The 22,727-nt window shown below is 40.9% G+C and overlaps 1 protein-coding gene across 1 annotated transcript in view; it reads left to right on the forward strand.

Moving 5' to 3' along the window:
- The window catches only part of OTOG (otogelin), a 193,737-nt gene that overhangs the window by 31,186 nt on the left and 139,824 nt on the right, over positions 1-22,727 (forward strand). The window contains exons 6-12 of the mRNA XM_029583100.1: positions 7,366-7,487; positions 11,407-11,612; positions 13,965-14,095; positions 17,691-17,797; positions 19,220-19,329; positions 20,415-20,540; positions 21,919-22,027. Coding sequence (XP_029438960.1) covers positions 7,366-7,487; positions 11,407-11,612; positions 13,965-14,095; positions 17,691-17,797; positions 19,220-19,329; positions 20,415-20,540; positions 21,919-22,027 — 911 coding nt within the window. The remainder of the gene's footprint in view (positions 1-7,365; positions 7,488-11,406; positions 11,613-13,964; positions 14,096-17,690; positions 17,798-19,219; positions 19,330-20,414; positions 20,541-21,918; positions 22,028-22,727) is intronic.

The following is a 22,727-nucleotide window of genomic DNA, read 5'->3' on the forward strand; positions in this document are numbered from 1 at the left end:
TCAATTATCTGCTTACCTTCAGCAGTAGACATCCACTTCCTGGATTCACGGTTAGGAGAGTAATGTTACAGAAGCTGCCTTCCCCTGGCTGGTAGGACCTGGGCCTGGCCTACTGATCCCAGTTGGGCTCTGCCTCTTAACCTCCCTGGCTGCCTAGCAGGGGCCCACAGAGCTCTCTCCCTCTGTGGGGATTAAGGTGGATCAGGCATCTAGCCTGGTCTTGCACAGGTTAAGGAAGGGGGAGGGATCTAGGGACTCTCCTTCATAGGGATGTTAATTTTCAGAGGAGGATCATGGGTACTTTGCACCTGCATGCTTCGAGGCAGGTACAAAGCATCCTCTCCCTTCTCTGACTTAACTTAACCCATCCTTCTACCACAGTAGGGTCACGGGAGGGGGGAGAAAAGGAAATTTTCAAAAGTTTTTTTATGCATGTAAACATCGGTCACCAATATAAAAAGTTTTAACAATTTGTCTCTTTGTGTAGAGATGTGCTTCGGGTAAAAATTTAGTGTCAGGCTTCGTTTCAGGGCCCCCCATGGGAATTTCATTTTTCCCGTGGTTTGAGTTTTTTTTTTTCGGGGGCCCTGATTTTCGAGTTAGTGCATGCTAACCTAGCAGATAGTGTGCACTAACCTGGCAGAGTTAGCACGCACTAACTCAAAAATGAATTTTTCCCGAAATTTCGGAAAAAAAATCATTAGTTTTTCGGTTCTCCCAAACCATTTTGAATTAGGCAATTTTGTTGACATTGCCTATTTCAGGAAAAACGATTGCACATCCCTAATAGGGACAATCTCTTTCTGAATTTGTTTTGCTTTCTGTTAAAGATGGAGCTTGCTTCAAAGCAAAGTTACATTTTGGGTTGTTTTTTTTTTTGTTTCTCGGTTTGTATATCACCCCGCTACTTCTTTGTATTTTTGGCACCAAGAATCTTGGAGGCCCCAGGATGATTCCTCAGCTCCATTCTTTATGGTCATAAGAGGCCATTGCAGGCACATCACCGCCTTCCCTCTTTCCCGGGGATTGAGTGTGTTGCCTTTGTGTTATGGCCAAGCCCAGCTGGTCCAGAACTCTGCGGGTACTTTTTACCCAGGAACTTTGGACCAGTTTTCAAAATGGAAGGATGCATGCACTTTTACTTTCAGGCTTGCCATGAATACAGAGTACCTGCGAACTTTTGCACCTTCTATTTGGGCAGGTACTTTATTAATGGAAGAGAACAGAAATGGAGTTGAAAATGCAATCCTCATGTTATTCTCCTCCCCTAATCTAGAAATGCCCCCTGGAAGTCTGGTTGTGCATGTGTGTGTTGCAGAATACCACACATACCTTTAGCCATATCAAAGGGGGAGCAAGATTCGACGACCAGTTTAGGCACATAAAATACAATTTACCCACATAAATAACCTTTAAATATAGCCATCTGTGATGCGTTGCAACAGTCTGCAAGCATCTGTTCCTGGAATCAAATCCCTGGTCGAGCATATCTGGATACTCCACAATTCCAAATAACAGTTTATTAGCATTTATCTGATAAGTCCTCAGGTGGGATTTGAACCCTGTTCCACCTGCCTAGAAGGCAGATGCCTTCTCTACTGAGCCACCTCTCAGTTCCTGAAGTTTGGTATAAAAGTTCAGCTTTACAAGTTCAGCTTTAACCAATATCCAGTTCAATATTCAATGTTCCAGAGTCTGGCCCTGTTGGGCCTAACTGCCACCACCCACCGTATCCTTCGGGTTGGGTATTTCTCTTCCCAAGGATACAACCACCCGCTGGCAGTTCTCACAGCAAACGTGTCTATATTGCAAGTCCAGACCAACAAAGTCCCTTTTGCTCACCTTCCTTGTGATGGGGTTGGTCTTCCTCCACACGGTCGGGTTGTCTGGTATCAAAGCGTCCTTACAGCAGCCTGGTAGTCCAACCTTCCTCCCTCAGTCCCCGGCTGGAGACTGAGACTGCTCTCCTGATGTGGCCTTTTTATCCTCCCTAGACTCCTCCTCCACATGTAGCTGGTTGGCTCTGTACGGCCCCTCCTCATTTGTCACCTCCCCTTGGACCCAGGGATTGGGCTCAGCAGCTCCACCCTCCATCTCCCACACCTGCGGCTCCTCTGCACTTATAGCCTCTGGTGGGAGGAACCAAGGGATGTCTTCAGGTGGGAGGAACCAAGGGATGTCTTCAGCTGGGAGTTGCCTTATTTCCCTTCCCCCTTTCTCCTGCATCTTTAGTTCCTGGGCTTTTAGATGCCGTTTCTGTTTTGGGATATAGACCCCATCACACCATCTCTAGGAATTCAAATTATATCTCTTTAAAATAGATTATTGTCTAAATACTTCTTTAAAGGTTACATAGGAAAGTTAGTGTCTCATTGATAAGATATACATATGTTTACATTTAACAAAGTTTCTTGAATTGTATTTAAAATTTACTTAAATAAAAAGTTAAAAAATATATTCTGCTCTGACACCTAGTAAAATAAATCGGCTTACATGGCAGTGAGGTCATATTTAGTATACAGTTCATGTTCAAAGCAATATTTTCCCCAGATAAATATGATTTTACCCAGAATAATCAGGATGAAATCTTTCTGAGTCTATCCCTTTGGATAGGAATCCGCTGCCAGCAAAGTTCATGGAAGGCAGTCTCTGTAGCGGTTTTGTTCAAACCTGGTTAAATGCATGATCATCAATTCCAGGATGTGTCAGACAGAGTTTACATTGTTCAGTATAAAACTGGGAAGTTAAATGGGCTCACTTTCTGGGGGGTGGAAACACGATGGCCAAGTTAATAATGAAAAAACCTCTAAAGCTGATCCACGGAATGGCACGGGTGGCAGCAGCTCATTCAGCAGTGCAACCAGGGGCTCATCAGTAAAAACTTGTATTTTAGAAACAGAGAAGTCATTGCAGGATAATTTGTGGTAATTATTAACCCTATTAACAAAGAGCTTGTATTTATTGAGGATTAACGACTAATATACTACATTGCTCTGATTGCCGGGATTTATATTCATTGCATCTTTATTTTAAATAAAACAATGTGACCCTATTTAGAGCAGATTTACTACTGCAACCAATCACCACGTTTATTCTGGGGAGAAAATGATAAAATAGTCCAGAGTGTAGTCCCTTTAGCACCTTGATTTAAGATTTTCAGGATGCTGAAATACATTAAAATAAATCATAGGGGCTCAAGGCCCAAAGGGATGATTTATCTTATATCACTCTTCAAATTAGGACTAGCATCTTTAATATAATGATGCCCATTACTAATAAATCAGTTTTGCAAATATGAATGCTTTTTTGTTGCATACAGTGGAGATAATTCTACTGAACTGTGGTGAGTGCAAACTTGTTTGCATCTATTAATTCATTTGGATTTATTACTCACCTTTTTGAATAAGGAATTCACCCAAGACAGGGTGAATAGACATACATCTGCTTTCTTATGTTGAAGTTATATATGTTCGTCTTACATTGCTTCTCAGCCTCTTTTTGGCTGATTCTGTGCTAATAGCTGAGGATAGTCCCTTCTTGTCCTTTTAGCTGAGCTTGAGAAACTGCACAATATGGGGGGGTTAATGTGGTATCTTGCAGGGTTTCATGCATTTTCTCATGCAATTTGCTGACTCAAGTATGTCTAACATTTACATTGAAGTTTGCTATCCTGCTTCAGTAAAATTGCAGCTCTTATTGTTATTGAGTGCCAGTTACTGCATGCTCAAAAGCAGCCTTTGCACAGGACTAACTGGGGAGTTGCACCCCTGTCTGTTAGTGCAGAAATTGAAGCTCAATCTCATTTTAAAGAACCCTGATCCTTCTGCTTGCAGCATAGGAATAAAACCAAGGTGAAAATGCCCCAAATCCTGCACGATAACAGTGTGAAGGCTTATTGATTAAGGGTAGTAACTACCACACCAGCAAGTTATCTCCATGCACTCATTTCTTCATTTCCACCCTCTAGCCTTTAGGGATCCACAGTGTTTATCCCATGCCTCTGTGAATTCTTTCACTGTTTTTGTCTTTACCACCTCCTCTGGAAGGGCATTCCAGGCATCCACCACTCTCTGTGAAGAAATATTTCCTGATGTTGATTCTGAGTCATGCTCCCTGAGGTTTCATTACATGACCTCTAGTTCTACTGATTTCTTTCCAAAGGAAAAGGCTTGTTGATTGTACATCATTAAAACTTTTCAGGTATCTGAAAGTATGTATCTTATCTCCCCTGCACCTCCTGTCCTCCAGGGTATATATATTTAGGTTCTTCAACCTTTCCTCATAAGACATTTGATGGAGACCACCCACCAATTTGGTCACCCTTCTCTGGACAGCCTCCATCCTGGCAATGTCCCTTTTGAGATAAGGTCTCCAGAACTGAATATAGTACTCCAGGTGAGGCCTCACCAAGGACCTATACAAGGGGATTATCATTTCCCTTTTCTTACCAGTTATTCCTCTGTCTATGCAGCCCAGCATTCTTCTGGCTTTAGCTATCGCCTTGTTATAATCACTTCTCCGTCTTCAGATCACTAGACACTATCACCCCAAGGTCCCTCTCTTGCTCTGTGCACAATAGCCCTTCACCTCTCACCACATACAGCTCTTTTGGATTATCACATCCCAAATGCATGACTCTGCACCTCCTGGCATTGAATCCCAGCTGCCATATCTTCAACCTCTGTTCAAGCTTCCTTAAATCATGTCTTTTTCTCTCTACTCCTTCCGGCGTGTCCACTCTGTTGCAGATCTTAGTATCATCCGCAAATAGACAAACTTTACCTTCTATCCCCCTGCAATGTCGCTCACAAAGATATTGAACAGAAATGGTCCCAACACCGATCCCTGTGACACTCCATTTGACACTGCTCTCTCATCAGAGTAGGTTCCATTTACCATCACATGCTGTCTTCTGTCCACCAATCAGTTTGTAATCCATGCTTCCACCTTGGTGCTCACTCCCAAGCTTCTCATTTTCTTCATAAGTCTCCTGTGTGGGACCATATTAAAAGCTTTGCTGAAATCCAAGTAGATCACATTGAGTGCTCTTTCTTGATCCAGTTCTTTAATCACCCAATCATAAAAGATCTATCAGATTTGTTTGACAGGACCTTCCCCTAGTGAATCCATGTTGCCTCAGTTCCAGAAATCCTCCTGAGTGTAGATAGTTCACTATCCTTTCCTTCAGCAGAGTCTCCATTACTTTTCCCACCACCAAAGTGAGCTAACTGGCCTGTAGTTTACAGCCTCCTCTCTGTTACCAGTCTTGTGGAGCAGGTCCACCACCACTCTTCTTCAATCTTTTGGCACCACTCCCATTTCCAGGGATCTATTGAACAGGTCATGCAGTGGACCCACCAGTATCCTGGGATGAACTTCATCTGGCCTCATGGCCTTGCGCATTTTTAGTTTTCCTAGCTCTTCCCATTCATTCTCTTCTGTAAACAGATTTTCATCTACCCTATTTCCACCTACAGTCTTGTCAACCAGCAAAAGTCCTTCTCCAGGGTCTTCTTTAGTGAACACCACTTCTTTATCTCTCTACACACATTGGGGTAGATTTTTAAAGAAGCGTGCGTGCAGGGTACATTTGTGCACGCTACCCAGCGTGCAGGGTACATTTGTGCGCGCTACCCGGCGTGCACAAATGTGCACCCGATTTTATAACATGCGCGTGCTACCGCGCGCATGTTATAAAATCCAGGGTCGGCGCGCTCAAGGAGTGCACACTTGTGCACCTTGCACGCACCGAGCCATAGGGGAGCCCTGATGGCTTTCCCCGTTCCCTCCAAGGCCGCTCCAAAATTGGAGCGGCCTCGGAGGGAACTTTTCATTCGCTTCCCCCACCTTCCCCTCCCTTCTCCTATCTAACCCACCCCCTCAACCCTACCTAAATCCCCCCCTACCTTATTTCACTTTTTACGCCTGCCTCTGGCAGGCGTATCTTGCGCACCAGCCAGCTGCCGGCGCTCCATACCCCGGCACAGCCAAAGTTGGGGAAGGTGGGTGTCTGTCACATGTCTTGTTGTACCAGAGCCCACTGTAAATCATTTTTTCTTGGGTTTCTGAAAACTCTGTGGGAGATGGGCGAGAGATACTGGATGGTTCAAGGAAGGGGAGGTTAACTGAATCCTGGACAATTCCTCCCTTAGATGAATCAGCTCCATTTTAATTGCAGACAGCTGAAGGCAAACGGGACAAGCTATGATTCTGTAAATGGTAGGCCCTGGAAAATAAGCCCCGCAATTATTGCATTGAATGAAGCACATTCTGTAAAGTTGTCACTAATTCTTTAAAATCAAATAGATAAGGTAAAGTAAAATTTATTCTCTAGCAAAGATTTTTTTTCTTATATGTTTTTGAAATGAAAATTTAAAAGTATTAGTGTAAGCTAATAAAGATTAATAGGAAGAATATGAAAACCAATTTTTTAAAGTAACATGACAATATAAATTACAATTATCTGAGTGAAAGGAATTACTACTTATTGAAGCTAATTATCTAGGAGTCCAGTTGCTAGAATAATAGGCTTTTTTGTCTTTCAACCCTAGAAAAAAGCACCCCTTTTCATTTCAGTTTAAAAAAACTGCCCTCCTCCTATAACCAAGGCAGACACTTTTGCAATTATACACCACAAGTATTTAACAATGAGTAAAAAGGAATTTTATGAATTATTTTTCCATTTCTAATCTGCCTTTTCTCCAGTCAGACCACACAATCAGGGAAACCTAAAGGAATTTCAAAATGACACAACAATGCATAATATTATGAAATTGAGATGATCTTATACTTTGGAACCAACACAAAAGGATTTCCTAAAGATATTAGCTTTCTCAGCTGTTATTAGAACTGTAAAACTGTATTGTCTCTACCACCTCTATCAAGTCGTCCTTCCCTCACCCCATCCCTTTGCTGAGCTGTAAATGTAAGATAATCTGCAAGTCTTAGCTTGTATAGACAACCTCATGCCTAGCTGACTCTGTATTACCTAAAACCCAGCAGAACTGCCCTGATGAAGGGAACATAGCTCTTGAAGCTCGTCACAGCTGTAGCAAGTTAGTCCAATAAAAAGGGTTCACCTACAACTGTTTTTTTGACCCTTATATTTTAATGGAAGCCTGGTTTACTGTAAAAAAAAAAAAATTGTTTCAAATATAGAATGTTTAAACCTCTTTTATACTGTTTTTCTTTTTTGTGTGATCCACTTTCTGCAATAAATTGGAATCGCAGAATGTAAAAGAAAATAAATGAAATGAAACTGAAACCAATTCTTTATTTAGCAGTGTACATTTTATAAAATGAATTATCTCATGCACTAAAACAACTCTCCTCTTTTATTTCACTTTTGATAATTGGAGCCATTAGGTTCACAATGACCCGCAATGTAGGTCCTCTCCTTATTCCTGTAAACGGTCTGTCAGCTTGTTTTTTGCCGGAGATGGAGAAATAAAGCTGGAAAGCCATGATGCTACTTACAAAGGCCTCAGGTAACTTCCTCTGTTTTTTTCTCCAAGTTGTGTTTCAAGGCATTTTGTATTAATGAATGGTTATTTATTTATTTGTTTTGAACTTTTGATATTACATCCTTTTTTTTTTTATAATTCAAAGTTTATTGACCATATCAACAGACAACAACAATGCAAAATAAGTCCATAGGCTAATGCAAGAATCCTTAGTACACATTTCCATTCATTAATTCCTTTCCCTCCCAGCAATTCTATATAATTAGGGGCAGATTTTTAAAAAAGTACGCGTGCACGCACTTTTGTACGTGCAACCGGCGCAAACAAAAGTACGCCAGATTTTAAAAGATACACGCGAATCTTTTAAAATCCGGGGTTGGCACGCGCAAAGCTGTGCAAAATTGGCAGCCTGCGCGCGCCGAGCCACACAGCCTGCCTCTGTTCCCTCTGAGGCCGCTCTGAAATCGGAGCGGCCTCGGAGGGAACTTTCTTTCCGGCGCCACCCACCTTCCCTTTCCTTCCCCTAACTAACCCGCTCCCGGCCCTAACTAATTCCCCCCCCCCCCCCACCTTTATTTAAAAAGTTATGCCTGCCCAAGGCAGGCATAACTTGCGCGCGCCGGGCGGCTGTCGGCGCGCCATATTCCAGTCTGGGGGCTGGTCCGGAGGCACGGCCCTACCCCCAGAATGCCCCTGATGATGTGCCAGCAGCAAGATAGGCTTGGCGCGTGCAGGGGGTGGAAGAGGCAGCTTTTCGGGGGTTACACGCATAACCCTTTGAAAATCTGCCCCTTAGCATACATCAAGTAAATGGTATAACCAATGAAATAGCATATAGAGGGTCTTGACATTTAAAACACAGTAACAAAATGGAAAGTCAGGTTTGAATTTTGTTCCATCAAATAATATATGGAACAATTTCTTATTAAATTTCTCAAGATTATCATGTCTCAAAGAGGTAAGATGACCCAAAATAATGTAATTATGCAATTTTTTACAGACACCCTCTAATGAAGGGCAGAAAGGTTGTTTCCAGTGACCCACCAAAGATAGTCTAGCTGCTAGCACAATTTGAAGTGTTAACCGTTGAATCAGACTCAATACAAAGGAACTGGATATTCCACCTTTTACCAAAGATTTCTTTAAAGCAGATTGTAATCAAGTTAGAGTTAAGCTACCAGAATAGTTTAGTAACAATAGTTGGAGGGTCATGTGTGAAGAGTCTGGTGTGCATTTAAATTGGTTCGTAATTTTTCTTCTCTAATGAAAAATCTAGGGAAAGGTCTGATTGAACAGCCAAGTTTTTACTTTTTTTTTTTTTTTTTACAAAAAGTTAGGTAGGACATCTAAAGGGGTTATAGTTTCTCTCATTCCAGGTTTTAAATGCAAAGCAGCTTAATGCCTGCTGTCTCTTGCTGGTCAGTTTTGCAGAGGACAGAGAATGTAATATTGTCACTGATTTATCTCTGAATATTATAGCGATACCTTCGTATCACAGAGATATGAACAGCAGCAAAAGTATTAAACTATACTATAATGTAAGCTCTTGAGCAAAGACTTTTTGATTCTCACTTTAAATATTAGGGATTAATACTTTTTTACACATCATCTTTTTTAAATTTTGTATATTTTTCATAGTTTTAAATTTTGTTTATGGCTTATTAGTTTCATTTTTTTTATTGGAAATTAAGTAAAACAATAATAAAAGAGCAAAACTAAACAAAATATAAAACTAAACGCAGGTGCTGGGGCCCTCCCTCCACCTGCCAATAAGATCCCAGTGCCAGCACCCCAAAATGTTTAAACTGAAACCTCCTTCTGGGCCTTCCCCTGCTCTTCTGAACCCATCTTACTCCAACCGTAGGATTGATATGTCCCAGTGGGTAGGAGCTCCTGCGCTGCTGGGTTGGTATTTGCAAATAGCACTGGTCGGCCCTCATACTGTTATTAATTTGTCGTACAGAAATTGAAATTTTCTGTTCTGTTTTGAAATGAAAGAACAACCCTGTAGACACCAGTTACATTGCTTAACTGATAGAAAGAGAGATATTGCAAAATAATTTGCCCATCCGTTTGGTTATAACCATTCACTGATTTGTAGCTCAGCCTGCAGCAAACAGACTTTTCCACCAGGGAAAGAGGGAAGAGATTTTACTCCAAATGCTTCCTGATCCCAAAGAAAACAGGGGTACTCCGTCCCATCTTAGACCTAAGGGTTTTGAATAAGTACCTTATGAGGAGAAAGTTCAACTAGTTTCCTTAGGCTCTCTGATTCCCTTTCTCAGAAAAGGGACTGGCTATGCTCTCTAGATCTAAAGGATGATTATACCCACATGACGACGTTTCTGGGTCACAGAACATATCTCAGGTTCATAGTAGGGAACTACAACCTCATATTAAGGTGAAATTTAAAAGCCCAGTGTGCACCAAAATCGGGAGACACATGAATATGTCAGACGCGTTCCAAAAAAGGGGCAGGACATGGTCTGGGCAGGACATGGGTGTTCCCGGATTTCACCTTGAAATTTGCGCATAAGTACTGACATGCACAGGTGCACGCCGGGGTCCCCAGATGCATAACTTTACTTCTGCTGTGGATGATGTGTAAGTAGCAAAACAAAAAGATATAGACAGATCGGGGACTTTAAAGGTAGGGGCTAACAGGGGAGGAGGGAGGCTGTTAAACTGGGGGGGATTTGGAAGTCCTATCCCTTACCTGGGGTCAGCACGCGCCTTGCGGATTTTAAAAGCGCCTGCATACGTGCATATCTCTGCTACTCGCCCAAGTCAAAAGTTTTGAAAAAGGGGCAGGGCGTGGATGCATTGGGGAAGGCCAAGAGATGTGTGCGTAAATACTTACACGCACAGGTGCACACCAGGGTCCCCTGCTGTGTAAACTTTACTACTGCTATGGATGGGGTGAAGTAATAAATTAAAAAATTCTAGGCCACTCAGCGGGGTTTTAAGGGTAGATGCTAACAGAGTAAAAGGGAGGCTATTTCACCAGGGGAGCTAGGAAGTTCTATCCCTTGCCTGGGCAAACTGGGAATGAACTGGTGAAACTGGCAATGGCGTGATGCACATCCCTTCTAAAATCCCCCCACTTTCGAGGGAGAAACATTTACGTGTGTATTTTCATAAAATAGACGCATCCTTGGGTGTGAGCCGGCAAATGCATGCACATATGCGCCTGCGCGCCTGTTTAAAAGTTACCGTCATAGAGAACAAGTATTTGTGACTGACAGACAGAAGGAATGAAGTAAACAGTGTACAACACAGACATGGTAAATAGACTGTACACAGTATGAGGCAAACATAGATGATGAGATAAGTAAGCAGAGAGAGATCCGGTATCCTGGGACAGGCTAGTGTTAAAGGGTGTAATGTATATTACATGGGTAATTACTGACAAGTGCACGACAGCTGCAATTGCTTCAGTTTGCACTAAACAAATTAGTTTTTTTCATGCATTTATGAAACTGCAGCATGTATAAGAACATAAGAATTTGCCATACTGGGTCAGACCAAGGGTCTTTCAAGCCCAGTATCCTGTTTCTGACAGTGGTCATTCCAGGTCACAATTACCTGGCAAGTACCCAAACAATATGTACCTTAATACTGTCGTTAATATTGTACTTAATTTATAAGCCCTCCGGGGCCAGGGAAATAGCTCCTATACCTGAATATAAAGTGCCTTGAGCTACTAATGAAAAGACATGAGCAAAATCATAATAAATAAATACTGTTATCTATTGTAATCGTAGGTATCAGATATGCACATACAAACTGCTATTATGGTATAAAGGATATAGAGTGCATTCCCAGTAAAGTTTTATTTATATATAATTACATCAATGGTTGATAAACTTTAATTGTAGAAATGAAATAGCAAGAAATTATGAAAATCCACCGTAATTATAATTTCTTTTTTTTTTAATTATAGAATCCAGCTCCCTCACACTATAGCAAATGTCCACCTACAAAGAATAGCTGGGTATATCATTGCTTCACACCAGTATGCGTTCACTTTGGCATGGGATGGTATTTCTGCTGTCTACATTAAGATGGCTCCAGAGTATCTCCGGAAAACACAGGGATTGTGTGGAAACAATAATGCTGTACCACACGATGACCTTCTGACCAGCTATGGTGAGTAACTCCACACTGTGCTTTTAGAATTGCAGTCATTTAGGTCTTGTCTCTGGATTTGTTATCCTGGTTTGAGGACGCTGACTGTCAGATCTGCCTGAGTACTGCTTGAGTAAAGCCAACCAAAAAGAAGGGCAGGAATATGGAGTTATTATGAGCATCAACCCTACACACCCTTTGGAGGAAAAAATAGCAATAAAAGTTATTGAGTGGATCATTTTTGGAATTTTATGTGAAGCTTAAAAACTCTGGTTCAAGGTCCTTCCCGACGCAGTCAGTTGAAACATGGACCGTGTTAGGGGACCGTGCAAGTGGATTACAAATATGTTGTTAAGCAATACATTTCTATGGGTCAATGAAACCTGTGTTTAAAAGTCAAGAACTTAGCAAGCATCATATCCATTGACCATCCTTATTGTTTGGTTCAGCAGGTACTTGCCCTGCAGTGGAAAGGCAGAAAGTTAATAGACTGGACTACCTAAAAAATCAAAAACAGCTTACTTTTCAACCTTATATTAGGTTTGTTTTCCCCCATCAAAGTGTATATGGTGCTCCTAAAGCACCGTGGTTGAACATCTTAGAAAATTGTAGCAGGCTATTTCATTATGTTGTAATATCTCATTCAATACTTAGTGCCAAAGACTAGAAGAAATGTGAAAAGACTAGAAGAAACGTGAAAGTTTGTAAGAAGAGGACTACACCTTGCAAAACATGATACTCCACAATGCCTTGGTGTTCTGATTCTCTTGGGCACACAATTGTCCTAAGCAATCTGCAGTTAATGCCAAGAATATTCTGGAGAGTCATGCAGAAATTGCATAGTGACTTATTTAGAAAAGGCCAGAAAACAGAGAACTCCTATTAATCACCAGATGATTTAGAGTTCAGGTGCTGATATATTTACATGCTAGAGTTATAAATGTTCTTGTTTATGTTATATTTCTGCCTTTGATTTAACCTCCTACTTTGCCTGTTTATTTTTCTTCAATTTAGTGCTGTCTCTCTCTGCCTCTTTTCCTACAGCACTTTGCTTCCTGTTTACGGCGTATTCCGGTTTTTCTCTATCTGCAAGCTTCTGTGATCTGCAGAGAATGCACGTTTTGTGCATCGTTGTACAAATTCTTTAAATTCCCCTTATGTCCTGAAAAAGAAAAAAAAAAGCATATTATGTTCAGACTGGGTTCGTACGTGTGTCTGTCTGTGACCTTCTCAGTGTATTGCTCCGCTGTGTGTTGCACGGGGATGCTGTGGCAGAAGAGGAAATGGTAGGCGTTTGCAGGTTTCGTTTCTGTTTCATTTCGTTGGAGTTAATTTTGTTCGTTTCATTTTTTTTGTTTCCTTTAAGTGTACAGTCTTTGTCAGTTTTATGGACTGAAAACAAAAACCTCCTCCGTGAACAAAATGAATGTAAAAAATAAAGCCCTCCTGTGATTTGTGACCGCTCTTCTCCCCAGGAACACCCCACCTCCTAGCAGCTTACCCTCTCCATGGTTCCAACAGTGACAGGAGTGATCCCCAGTTGCTTCTGCCCCGCCAGTGCCATGTTTCAAAATGGTGCCAGACAGTCCTGAGGCCAGCACCAGTTGTAGTTACTAGCAGCAATCCGAGCCAGCAGGTGCCATTTTGAAGTGTGGCACTGGTAGGGCAGGAGGAAATAGAGATAACTTCTGTCCCCAGGGGGACCATGGATGGGAGGGTGTTTCTCCTGGGCCCAGAAGGAGGGTAGGGGGTGTTGCAAAGCCCAGGAGGATTTTTATTTTTATTTTGGAGTTGCATTTAGTCAGTGGAGGAGAGGGGGTAGGTTTGTAAACAAAACAAAACGAAAAACAAATTAAATTTCATTTTTCTTTCATTTCATTTATAAAATGAAAGAAAATGAAATAGGAAACGTGGCTGATGTTTTCAATTTTGTTTTAAAAGAGCACACATCACTAGGAGGAGGTATGTAGCTGGGCCCTGAAGCAAATCACTGGATAGATGTGCCTGTGTGGCCCAGAAGAGCAGCTGCACACTTTCGTCCCCCTGCCCCTTTTATCATGGCAGCTCATCATTCCGCTATATTTATAGTGGAATGATGAATCTAGGACTAAGTACGTACAGGAGGTGTGATCGCTGCCGGCTTTAGCAGGCCCGCCCCCCGCTTTGCCACCCCATCCCCCGCTACCGCTGGATTTTCTAAGGTCTGCGACCATAGAAAATCCAGGCCTAAGTTACTTACATGGCCAGCTTTGAATATCCACCCAAAGATGACCAGGCCTATATGGAGGTCAAGATTATTTCCTTTCCCTTTGGAAATTAGGTTCCCTATGTCAGAGTAACAAAAAAGTTCCATTTATGTGTTCTCCTTTCTAGGGACTTTGACAGAAAACATTGCAGAATTCGTAAACAGTTGGAAGGAGAACGTACCAAATGAATTGTCCAGTTGGGATGCATCTTTTAAGTATGAATCGCCATGTGTTGCACAGAGCCAGCTGTCATTGCAGGTCTGGAGAAATGGTTCTGCAGAACAAATGTATTTCTTAATTTCAGTCCTAAAAATATTTTATGGGCACTGTGGTTTAAAGAGATTTACTATTATCTGTACATCTTCCTGTCCCCTTCCCATTTGAGTCCTACTGCAATAATGTCTGACTTTTTTCCAGTGGTTTATCTCCCCTGCAGCAGAGTCTTTCTTAGATAAATCTAGGTTTGATTACCAGTATGGGGTATAATAATACTTCTTAGGTATATGAGAAAATATCATACATTTTCCTCTCACAACTACCTTTCACCAAAAAGTGACTTTTATGGTTGACAAGAGGATACAGGTTACTCAAAAATGTCTTCTGTTGGCAAGCACTATCATAAATCCTTTGTTCTGTGAACTACCCAAGAACTATATGTTCTGAATCCACAGTACTCCCAGCTCTAATAACTCAAGGATTTATAGTTATTTTTTCTTGTCAAGTCCTTCATATTTCCTGGTGGGTTCTACATACCTGCAAAGACTTACTTTATGCAAGCCAGCCTCATAATATGTGGTGGCATAGAAGTGTGCACTATAGTATTACAGAGATCAGCTAGGAGGTATAAATCAGAAGGCCTGACTATGGTCATCGTGTAGTGATCATGTACGCCCATATTCTGGGAGTCATAATTCCAGGCTGAAGGTGGATGAGCACAATAAACCTCACTGCAGTAGGAGTTCTATAGGCAAAATGGAGATAATGCAGGAAGATGGCCTGTCAGCTGAAACCCATATTGGTTGTAATTTTCAGATATCTGTTGGTTTAGTAGAACATTGTTCTTTCATCGGATGCTATATGCTTATTTGTTTTTAAATAAACCATCTTGTGCTATCTGATGAAATGTGGAATATCAAGGTAATAAAATAAATAATACATACATTTTTCTTAATTAATTGTTCTTGTGCTTGCAATTTAAAGAATACGTCTTGACATTAGAATCTAGTGTTGAAAATCATAATCTGAATCCTACCATTAGACACTTGGCGTAGGGTCTTAAGGCCATCACAAAATAATTAGGGCAATTTTCAAAGCCATCTACCTCGGTAAAGAGCAGTGTACCTGGGTCAGTTGGTCTGTCTGACAATTGCCTTCCTGTGTCCACTTTAAAGTATTTTGGGCTTCCACAGCGCCCATATTCATAGCTGACTTGAGGGCAGGGAATTCTGAGGGCAGAGAGAGGGTGGGATAGGGAAAGAGCACAAGTAGATTGGATTTTCAAATTTATATGCAGGTACTGTTGCATGGAAATTTTACCTCCACAGAAAGCAAGTGCAAAGTCCACAGGTACTGTTCACCGGTGGATCTGGTAGGCAATTTTCAAAATGAAAATACGCCCATGGACCTGTGCCCCATGGATATGTAAAGTACCTGTGGACTTTTCAACTACGTTTCCTGTTTGCAAATTGCCCCCTTAGTGTTTATTAGGGATGCGCAGTCCAAATTTTTCCTTTCCTTTTGTTTTTCTTTTTTTATTTTGGTGGGGGTTGTTCATTTCTTTTAATGTTTATTTTGGTTTGATTAATTTTCTGAACTGAAATAAACATTAAAAAAAAACAACGCATCTAAAACAAAAAACAAACCAAAACCAGGTATCCCTGGGTCCCCCCCTACCACTTCTCAGGTCTTCCTTGGGGTTCCCAACATCCCCCTCCCAAAGATGCTGGAACCCAGGTGAACCCAGCTGAACTGTCAAGTCCAGTTGGGGCCATCAAAGGCACTATGACCCCCCCACCACCCCCTAAAAATTAGCCAGGGCCGGGGACCTTTCAATTCCCACTTATCCTTTCAGTGGGAGTCATGGCAGAAGAAAAATGCAGGAGAAATTCCCATGCACTTTGGCTCCATCACGTCTATTTAACAATGGCGCTAGGCCCTGAAACTGGTGCCAGTGACATCAAGATGTCCCCAGTCAGTCTCAATTTCTTGTACGGCTGTACAAGAAATGGCACCGTCTGGCCCTGAGACCAATACTGTTTTGACATCACTTTGTTGCCAGTTTCAAGGGCAGGCACCATTTTTAAATAGATGCGGCGAGGCAGAAGCGAGAGGAGTTCACTTCTACCCATTCTTCTGCCAAGACTCCCATGGAAAGGGTAAGTGGGGGCCGGGGAGGATTCTGGTCTTGGCTGATTTCTTAGAATGGGAAGGGAGGTCGTAAGGGCCTGAGGAGGCCCAGGTCCGCTGATTTGGCTAAGGCCCTGGCATCTTGGCAGGGCTAGAGGGCGAGAAGGGTCCCAGGAGGCCCCATGAATACCTGGGAAGCAACAGGGGGTCTGATAGGTCTTCTCTTCTTTGGCTATGGGCGGGATGACCTCCACCTATGCCAGCGGGCCCACAGGCAGAGCCCACCCCACCCAATGTCCTTCCAGGCCTTCTCATGTACACCTCTGGGTGGGATGAGCTCCACCCTCTCTGATGTGTAGTTTCTGTGTAGGGATCTAGAGCAGCCCTGCTTGCTTTGTTTTCTTAGTAGGAGGCATATTTGTATATTAGGGCCTGCTGTAATATTTCATAGGTAGGGTTATTACTGTTTGAGTGCTGTTTTGTTATGGGAGGTTTAATATATTGTAATTATAATTCAGTTTACTCATGGCCAAGCCCACATCCAACACGCATTGCAACAGGCTTAATACCATAATGGATTCCAAACATCTTTTTGGCTTTTTAGCAGTTTTCTGGTTGGCATAAATATAATGTACATGTTGTGAGATCTTTATCTCAGAAAACTGTGCTTTCAATGTATCTTTTCTGTTTTATAAATGCATCATTTTTAATTGTGTGTTTGGGGGCTGGGGGCACAAGGCTGTAAGGTTTGCTTAGGGTAACTAATAGCATTGCACTGGCCTTGGCTGTTATCTGATCTATTACATTTAGCAAAGCATGTTTGGGCTAGAGTCCCACTATGCCTTTTGGGAAACGTTTTTACTTGCACAGTTTTGTCTGTAGATATATTTTGCCTTCCAAAATCTAGGAAATTAAATCATTGGGCAAACGATGCACTCTTTCAAAACTGTGCTAACAAAGGGACTTGCTTACCTTTTTTTTGCCTCCAAATAAAATCTGACCTTAAGTCTCCTATAATCAGAGATGGGCAAACTATGGCCCACGGGATGTTTCAGTCCAGCCCGCAGGGATGACTTGGGCCCCAGCCTACGGCAGTGAGAACATGTCACTTCCAACCAGAAGTAGTAACATAGTTGGACTGGAAGTAATACGATATCGTCGTCAGCCTGGCAGACCTCCAGGGGAGATTCCCCCCACTGTGCCTCGCAGACATCAAGGGGAGATCCCTCTCTTGGACCCTCATTGGTCCCCTCACAACCCAAACTTGGCCCCCAATGTAGTCCTCGGCCCAAATTGTTTCTCCGCCCCTGTCCATTATCATTCGTCTTGTCCTCATTGTAAGGAATACATTTTAAAGGGTGTTTTCAGCAAGCTAGTTATGACTAATTAGATGCAGTTACAGTTCTAGAGACAGAAGTACTTTAGATTAGCTCATTGTTAACCGCTTCTTTTAAGGTGACATTTGAAATGCTAACATTTGAAATCTAGAAATGATTTTTGCTTTTAGAGAGCATATTCGCTATGTTACATGCTACGAAGGCCTCCATTTGAACAATGCCATGAACACGTGAGCCCTTTTCCTTTCATGGCTAGCTGCACAAATGATCTCTGCATGTAAGTAAGCTTTTGGTGATGACAAGGATATGTAATACTAAAAAAAAATTGTGGTTCTGTAACAATAGCTTCTGTAGACCAACTCAAAGTGTGTACAATACATTATTACATAAAACAATCACAAAACTTATTATAAAAATACAGAACATATCAATCATAACCCACCATGCATAATAAATCTTATAATGCATGCCTCCTCACCTAGTAAAAGCATTCACTTCTGCCACCCTTCCCCGAAAAAACTAAGCAAGCTTAATAAGCTCGCTGCTACAGTTAATTTGCAACCTGTTTGCCTCATATAACTCAAGAATAAGGAGTCTGGTGGATTCAGAAATGTAAAATGTTAGCTAGTCCTCATAATGTGTAATCTTCTGCTGTCATATACTAGACTCTTTCTATAAACTCTATTAGTCTCAGTAAGTTAATCCTATCATAAAGTATTGTCCTGAATTAAATTGTTAGGTTTGAATAAACTGAAATGCAAAGCATTTGAACCCTACAGCAGAGTACCTCAGAGTGTATCCAGTACAACCTGTGTACTAGTTTAATAATGGAAAATTGGTGTGTTTTCCAGTTGTTATTCAGACATAGGACAATGGATTTTCAATTGTCTCATATACAGAAATTCTTTGTAGTCCTGCCTTGCTAGATTTGCTGGCAACTCTCTCACTATCTATATATCTATAATATCTATATATCTATATATCTATATCTGAAGTCCCCCCATTTCACCCAGTCATGTTTTCACTTTTGAGATGTTTACTATCAGTTACACCAGATATTGCGCAGCAGTGCCTATACACAAGTAAAAAATGCATGCGCATCACTAGGGCGGCTTGCAAAATAGCAATTTATGTGCTTAGCTGCTGGTCTGACCCTGGAATGCCCCCGTTTTTACATGCGCAAGTTTACTTGGGATCCCTCGATATACGCACGTGTTGCTTTTTTAAAATTTCATATACTCGCATGCATGCTATTTGATGGGCACACTTGTTATTTTTTACGCATGCATCTTTTGAAAAGTCATCTCTAAGAGTTCAAATCCACTTAGGCAAGGAAAGAACTATAGTACCTGAACTGTAACTTGCTTTGGGCTCAGATTTGGAAACAAAATTCATAATTAAAAACAAAACAAATGTTTTTTTGCCATGTGCATTCTTTATTATTGCTGCTTTGAACAAGATTATTTAATTAAAGAAATAGAAAGAATGAGAAAAGTGTTCCAGCCATGCAGAAATTCCTCTGTTATCTGCCAATATTTTTCCCATTGGAAATAAGAGGAAAAGTTTGAGAAATACCCCAAATTATATTATTGAATGAAGTTAACTCTTATTGTCATATCAGTAAATTATGTGCAAGTTTGTGTTATTTCTCATATAGGGAGAGAGTGTAAAGGCTAATGCCAATGCTTGTTTATATAAGGTCAGAGGCTGATAATGCGACTTGGTGTCGGGCACTCACTGAGTATGCAAGGGCCTGTGCCCAAGCTGGAAACCCTCTGCATGAATGGCGGATGCAGTTTCAGCAGTGCAGTAAGTATATCTCTCACAGGCACAGGCAGGATGAAAAAGTGGAAAATGCAGAATTGCCCCAGCGCCTCCTCAGTCATTGCTATACCGTGAATTACAAATTTAAGGAAACCGCCACTCTTCAATAAAGCTGAATTGAATTGACAGTGCACTTTTTAATTTTTTTTTAATCTTTACATTTTTACTCTGTCTTTTTTGCCCCAAAGGGGTCCCCAACACAGCTCACAAAGTTAATAATTCGTAACTAAAATTCATTTAAAAGTGATAGTGATGCATTTCTTCTATTATATGATCTATCTTTAAAACGTGTACTCATTCAGCCTTGCTAATCTGAGAGATATATCAGTGACTCAGAAAGGCCTTGAGAAGTCCTTGACATTTCCGGTAAATGTTTCCTGTGGTGCACAAAAAAATAAATCGCCCTCATCCAAGGGTAGGAAGCATTAGGAATTATTTTTGATACCAAACAGGATTGGTGTAGAGAATAACTTTCTAATGCTTGTTTTAGACACTGGAATTTTAATCTTGAGCAGGATATGTCAAATATTGTTTTACAATCAGTCTCTTCTATAATTAAAAACAAACTGGCCAACATGAGGTTTATGAGTATATGAGGCAGTTTGGGTGTATGGATATGGATTTGTGTTGTTGGCTGTCTGTGTCATTCTCTGTAAAACAAACCACAAAAAAGTCCTGTTATTGTAGATAACTGGATTAAAGCAGACTGATGAGATAGTTCTATATCAGGTTCCCTTTCTGAAGCGTTGACATTGATTTTTTGAGACCTTTGTTTATTATGAAATTCTTCACTATAAATGGATGGTTTAGGGGATTAGACTTTCAAAATAAACTATGCACAGTCATTCTGTTATAAAATTGGGGATCCCCTAACTATGGTACTTTGCGCATATATTCAAATGCTACAACGGTCTATACCCTTTGGAATGCACCTTTAAAACTATGCACCTTTTTAAATTTAGAAGATGACTAAAAACATTGCTTGTACTAATAAAATCTAATGTAAAAATTAAATTGTGGACAATAGCACCGAGTATTTCTGCTCATATTTTATTTGTCACTTTTTGCAGTTATTCACTGTGAAGATGATTTGATCTACAATGAATGTATCAACTGCTGCCCAATGTCATGCCAACAAAAGAAACAGTGCGTTGACAGTGAAATAGCTTGTGTAGATGGATGCTACTGTCCAGAAGGTAATCAACATTTCAAAGGGTCTAAGTTTTCCTCCACCTGTTTAACTTTGTTTTATTCCTTTCCTGCTACTGAGATACCTACTTCATTCTTCTTTTCGAATGGGAAAATGCAGAGGGTTGGGAGTTTAGATCTCAACAATTTTCGATTACTCTTGTGCTATTGTATCTGGCTTTCGGATCTTTGTAGAACAGTAATGTAGATATCCATCCACTGTTCTAAGCCATCTTTCTGGGACTTGAGGCCATCACACACTGACTTCTAAATCTATTGAATCCATTGTAGTTGTGGCAGCATTGCTCAATAGCTTAGATTTCAAGAACGGCTTAAGAGATGCTTCACAAGTGTCTCTCGCAAAAGCTCATAAATTTAGACAAACACTCACGTACAGCACATACATACTATGGGAAAATAATCCCCTCCACCGTGATTTTATTTTCTGAGGGATAGGATTGCGTTGAGGAAAATCATATTTTCCCCCACCCCAGCAAAAATATAGGAGCATATTACAATACAATTTGTACTAAAAAAAGGTTTTACCATGTGCCACAGTAAAATTTTTACATGAATATGTTTTGCAAAAAATGCTACTATAGGCTTGGTAAAATTTGCTCTGTACAAGTCCTTGATGAGGCCTCATTTGGAACCTTCAAAAGGATATAAACCAGATGGAGTCAGTTGAGAGGGTGGCTACTAAAATGATCTGTGGTCTTTTCTCTAAAGTATGTGGGGGCAGACTTAAAGATCTAAATGTGTATACCCTAGAGGAAAGGTGAGATGGGGGAGATATGATAGAGACATTTAAATACCTCCAAGGTATCAATGTAAGGAGGAGGACTCCAAATGGAAAGGAGGCTCTGGAAGAAGATGTCATGAGATGAGGATGAAAGGGGGTAGACTAAGAAATAATCTTTTTACAGAAAGGGTGCTGGTGCATGGAACAGCCTTCCAGTGGAGGTGTTGGAGATGAAGACAGTATCTGAAATCAAGAAAGCACTGGAAGCACAGGGGATCTCTGAGGGAGTGGTAGGGATTATAGAGCTGAGAAGTTGGTGTGGCTGGGCAGACTAGCTAGATCATTTGTGCTTGTTCTGCCCCCATAGTTCTATGTTAAGTCTCATTTGCATATATTATTTCCTCACTTACTTGTGGTTAAGCGCTAATTTTAGCACCGATGCATTATTGCAACATACACTTTAAGGGGTGTCTGCTATTTTTAACTTGCGCAAAACTGTCTTAACGTGCACACTAAATTTTATTGCATAGGACCCATAACCGCTAAATGATACAAAAGAGCTTTGGCTTTGTCATTTTAAATATCGCTATTGCATCTGGTTGAAATGAAGTTATATATGGATTGAATATATAATCCACTTTTAGGTCTCATATATGAAAATAAGATGTGTGTCAAGCCTTCTGAATGCCCTTGTGACTACCATGGAGTTTCCTATACAACTGGCTCTGTGGTGTACGATGACTGCAACAACTGGTCAGTGACTTTCACAACAATTGCCCTAGCTTTAATTGTCATTTTTCTAGAAGTTTGTGTTCTTTTCTATGCCTTCTGTAATCTGTGCTTATCTGCTTGCATTAGAGTATACCTTAAAAATATAAGAAGTGTCATTCTGGGTCACACCATTGAGCCCAGCAACCTTTCTCCAACACTGTCCAGTCCAGATCTCTAGGAAGTATCCAGCAGATCCCAAAGTATAGACCCATTTCTTTTTGTCCAGAGAAGTGGTGGCTTTTCCCAAGTCTACTTAGCTAATAATTGTTTTCAAACTAGTCTTCCAGGAACTTGTCCAATCCCCTTGTAAACTCAGCTATGCTAGATGCCTTGACCACATTCTCCAGCAACAAATTTCACAGTTTAATTGTGTGTTGGGTAAAATGTAGTTCCCAATTTATTTCAAATTTGCTTCCTGCTAGTTTCTTAAAGTGTCCCCTAGTCCTTGTACTATTTGAAAGAGTAAGTAGTTGTTCCTTTTTAATCTGTTCCACCCCACTCAAGATTTTATAAATCACTATCATATTGTTTTATAGTCATCTGTTTTCCAAGCTGAAGAGTCCTAACCTCTTTAATCTTTCTTCATAAGGGAGCCATTCTATCCCTTTTATCATATTTGCTCCCTTTCTTTATAACCACAATTTTCTTTTTAGATGGGGCAACCAGAACTGCATGCAATATT

The sequence above is a fragment of the Rhinatrema bivittatum genome, chromosome 17 (assembly GCF_901001135.1).
Source record: "Rhinatrema bivittatum chromosome 17, aRhiBiv1.1, whole genome shotgun sequence".
NCBI classification, from domain to species: domain Eukaryota; kingdom Metazoa; phylum Chordata; class Amphibia; order Gymnophiona; family Rhinatrematidae; genus Rhinatrema; species Rhinatrema bivittatum.